General features: G+C 41.7%; 1 protein-coding gene across 1 annotated transcript; it reads right to left on the reverse strand.

Moving 5' to 3' along the window:
- Window positions 1-508: 508 nt before the first annotated feature.
- LOC141714733 (uncharacterized) lies at window positions 509-3,295 on the reverse strand. Its single transcript, XM_074518235.1, has 2 exons — window positions 3,128-3,295; window positions 509-1,033 (listed from the first exon to the last, which is right to left on the reverse strand). The coding sequence occupies exons 1-2, from the start codon at window positions 3,293-3,295 to the stop codon at window positions 509-511; spliced, it is 693 nt and encodes a 230-aa protein (XP_074374336.1).
- Window positions 3,296-4,293: the final 998 nt, after the last annotated feature.

Below are 4,293 nucleotides of genomic sequence, written 5' to 3' on the forward strand. Positions count from 1 at the left end.
GGCAATGAGGAGGAGGAGGATTCTTCATATGATTGATTATGATGGCCTTGCATGGCTTTAGGTGCCACTTGTGGCCTTTCTATTCAAAATGTTATTTATTTGTTACCCTTTGTGGGCTTTAAACTATTCGGCTTGCAACCTAAGTGTTCTTCAGGACTAATTTGTGATCCTTAGGGATCTTAACTTGTTTTAAGTATCATTATTCCAGTTTCATACTTGTCTTTTATTTTCAGAATTTGGTCCTTCGGGACTTGCAGTCCTTAGATGCTCGTACTTAAATAAATTAGTAGACAAGATGATGGAAGTGAACATGCATAAATAGATAATATCTTTGTAAAATGGGTTCAACGCTTACATAAAATAGTTTTGTCGACCTTATTTTATATCTACTACTAAGTACTAGGAACTTGTCATGTGAGTCCTGAACATAATAAACCTTTAGGTTTGAAGCATACCAAGTGCATGGCACTTCATCATCATTGAAGGTCTCTAGCTTGTAGGTACCTCGTCATAATGTCTTCTTGACCTTATAAGGCCTTTCCCAGTTAGGGGCTAGCTTTCCTCTTTCCCAGAATCCTGACACCTCAGTCTTTCTTAAGACCAAGTCTCCTTGCTGAAAGAACCTTTCATTAACCCTTTTATTGTAATAAAGGGAGGCTCTTCGTTGATGCTTTGTACTATGGGCATTGGCTTCATCTCTGATCTCGTCAATAAGATCGAGACCGAGCCTCATGCCTTCTTCATTGGTCTCTGGTTCATAAGCTTCAACTCGAGGTGATCCATGTGTGATCTCTACCACAACTTCGGCCCCATAAGCCAGCATGAATGAGGTACCTTCAGCTGCCACTTTGCAGCTGGTACGATATGCCCATAGTATATGCAACAGTTCATCCACCCAAGTGTTCCTCAAGCGTTCGAACCTTTTCTTAAGTCCATCAAGGATAATTTGATTAGCAACTTCCACCTGCCCATTTGCTTGTGGATGAGCAACCGATGTGAAGTGAAGTTCTATGTCATTATCTTTATAGTAGTCCTTGAATTATGCATTATCAAACAGATGTTCATTATCCGTGACAAGTTTACGGTAGAGGTAGGTGGTGAATCGAGTTTATCAGTTGGGATTCCAAACCTGCATATCACATTCTCCCATAGGAATTGGGAGATCTGTTGAGTGGTTATCTTGGCCAGTGCCTTGGCCTCAATCCACTTTTTGAAGTAGTCTATGGGTACCACGATGAACTTCCTCTATCCCGATGCTATAGGAAATGGACCAAGTATATCAATTTCCCACATTGCAAAAAGTATGTGTAGGCTGATGGATCTAAGCCTCTCTGGGGACAGTCGCACTATAGAAGCGTACCTCTGGCATTTGTCGTATTTATTCACATAAGCCTTTGCATCGGCTAACATTGTTGGCCAATGGAATCCCAATCGAGTTATCTTGTGAGCAAAGGCCTCGCCCCTAAGTGTTGCCCACATATCCCTTTATGGGCTTCCTGAAGCACTTCCTCTGCCTCAAGAGGTCTTAAGCACTTTAAGTATGGAATGAAAAAGACCTTTTGTACATGAGGCCTTCATCAACGAATATCTCAATACTCTCACTAATAACTTGCGTGCACCCTGGGCATCGTCGGGGAGCCATCCAATCTTAAGGTGAGTCATGATTGGATCAATCCAATAATTTTCCATACTAAATAGTACTATCAAATTTATGACATATATGGTAGGGTTCTTCAGGACTTGGAAGTAGATACTTCTCGAGTAATTCTCGATTTCAGACGAGGCGAACTTAAATAGGGCATCGGCCATGGTGTTCTCCTCTTTCTAAACATGTTCAGCATACCATTCATCAAACTAAGTCAGTTTTTCCTTCATGACTCTCAAGTACTTGGCCATGGTGTCATCCATGGCCTTAAACTCTACATTGACTTGAGAAACAACAAGTCTTTAATTCCCATAAAATTTAAGGTTCTTGGCCCTCACGGCTCTAGCCAAGCCTAAGCCGACTATCAAAGCTTCATATTCCGCTTCGTTGTTCGTAGTTGGGAAGTCCAACTTCAAAGCATACTCAGTCATAAACTTTTCAAGGCTTTGCAAGACTAGGCCTGCACCACTAGATTTTTTTTTGGACGCTCCATCAAAATAGAGAAGCCAATACTATTTCAGAGTCAAATATTCATCTTTCTCTTTCTTTTCTCCCTCCGAGTTTACTCTCTCTTGCCCCCGACTTTTTGGTCGCTAATGGTGCATTCGACCATAAATTCTGCTAAGGACTGAGCCTTGATGGATGTTCGAGGCATGTATTTGATGTCAAATTCACCCAAATCAATTGCCCATTTTATGAGCCTTCCACTTGCTTTTGGCCCGTGAAGAATGTCCCTTAAAAGTTAGTCCATCGGGACTTCAATCTTCTGGGTCTGAAAGTATGGTCTTAACTTTCTCGAGGCTTTGACTAGGGCAAGTGCAAACTTCGCAGTTATGGAATAGTTCAACTCCGCTCCATGGAACACCTTGCGCATATAGTATAAAGGCTTCTAGAGCTTCTGTTCTTCTTTTACTAAGACGATACTCATAGTTTGCTCAGACACTGTGAGGTATAAGTAAAGGATGTTCTCCAGACTAGGTTTGGCCAACAACAGAGCCTCATTTATGTACTTTTTTAGCTGCTTAAAGGTCTCTTGGTCTCAGCTGTGCACTCAAAGTTCTGCACCTTCTTCGGGGTTCCTCCCTAGAGCCACAATTCTTCCAGTCAGCTTCTGAACATCATTAATAGAGTGTGGTGATTCCATATCTAGGATGGCTTTGATCTTATAGGGGTTGACCTTGATCCTCTGTTCAAGACCATGTGACCCAAAAATTTTCCAGACCCAACGCCAAAAGCACACGTGGCAGGGTTTAAAATCATCTTGTGGTGCCTATGCACTTTGAATGACTCTATGAGGTGATTAATATGATCATCATTGGCTAGGCTTTTGACTAACATATCATCAACATATACCTCTATGGTCTTTCCAATTAGATGGGCGAAAATTTTATTCACCAATATGTGATAAAAAGCTCTTGCATTATTAAGTCCAAAAGTCATAACAAGATAACAAAAGACACCAAACTCGATTATGAAATATACCTTGCGGGTGTCATCTTGGTGCATTTTGATCTGATTGTAATCGTTGAAACCATTCATAAAGCTCGAAAGCTCATGCCCAACAGTAGCATCGATTAGGGTATCAATCCTAGGTAGGGGATAATAGTCCTTTGGGCATGCATCCTTTAGATCAGTGATGTTGATGCACATCCTCTACTTTCCATTAGCTTTCTTGACCATCACAGGGTTAGCCAACCACTCATGGAATCGTACTTCCTCAATAAATCCAGCTTCTAGGAGCTTCTCAGCCTCTTGCCTGATGGCTTCCAGCCTATTAGGGGCGTAAGTTCTCTTCTTCTTCTTGACAGCTTTTCGAGTTGGATCAATACTTAACTTGTGGGTTATAAGGTCAGGGTCAATTCCAGGCATGTCAGCTACTGTTAGAGCAAACATATCATTATTTTCTTATAAGAATGTAGTCAGTTGGCCCTTCAAGGGCTTCTCTAAATATGCTCCAATATATGTGACCTTATGCGGATCTAAAGGAACCAAGGGGATTGGTACCAAGTCCTCAGTTGGCTTCCCCCGAAGTTCTTCATTCTTACGTACATCTATGTCTTCTATGGGAGAACCTGCCCCTCAGTAACATCGGGCCTAAGTACTGTAATATAGCAATTGGGGGCCATTTTCTGATCTTCTCTTTCTTCTCTGACACCGTTCCTAGTTGGGAACTTCAGCACCATATGGTAGGTTGAGGGCATGACTTTGAACTCATGAATTCTTGTCCTTCCCATAATAGCATTATAAGTTAAAGTTGCCTTTACAACCAGAAAGTTTAACATCTGTGTGGCCTCTCAGGACTCTTCCCCAATAGTCACGGGAAGTTGTATCGCTCCCTCAACTTGACACTCTACTTCATTGAACCCGTAGATGGGTGTGTCTGAAGGGGAAAGTTGGGAGTCATTATAACTCATCCTTATAAATGTGTCGTAAAACGAAATATCCATGAAGGATCCATTTTTGACTAGAACCCTCTTGAAGGGACAGTTCCCAACGATTGGCGTGATAACCAAACGGTTGTCGTGAAAAAATTTCAAATCCTCAAGGTCTAGGTCGCCAAACTCGAGTGTCATCTCTATCTTGGCACACTTGGGTGTGTCTCCAACTATATTCATAACATTCTTCACATAAGCCTTTCGAGTTCTTTG

The sequence above is a fragment of the Apium graveolens genome, chromosome 3 (genome assembly GCF_009905375.1).
Source record: "Apium graveolens cultivar Ventura chromosome 3, ASM990537v1, whole genome shotgun sequence".
In the NCBI taxonomy this organism is placed as follows: Eukaryota; Viridiplantae; Streptophyta; class Magnoliopsida; order Apiales; family Apiaceae; genus Apium; species Apium graveolens.

Bases quoted from the DNA above. Each gene is read 5' to 3' on its own strand.
- LOC141714733 (XM_074518235.1), bottom strand. From the start codon at position 3,295: ATGTGCATCAACATCACTGATCTAAAGGATGCATGCCCAAAGGACTAT. The intron at 1,034-3,127 runs GTATATTTCATA...GCATAATTCAAG, and splicing joins ACCAAGATGACACCCGCAAG to GACTACTATAAAGATAATGA.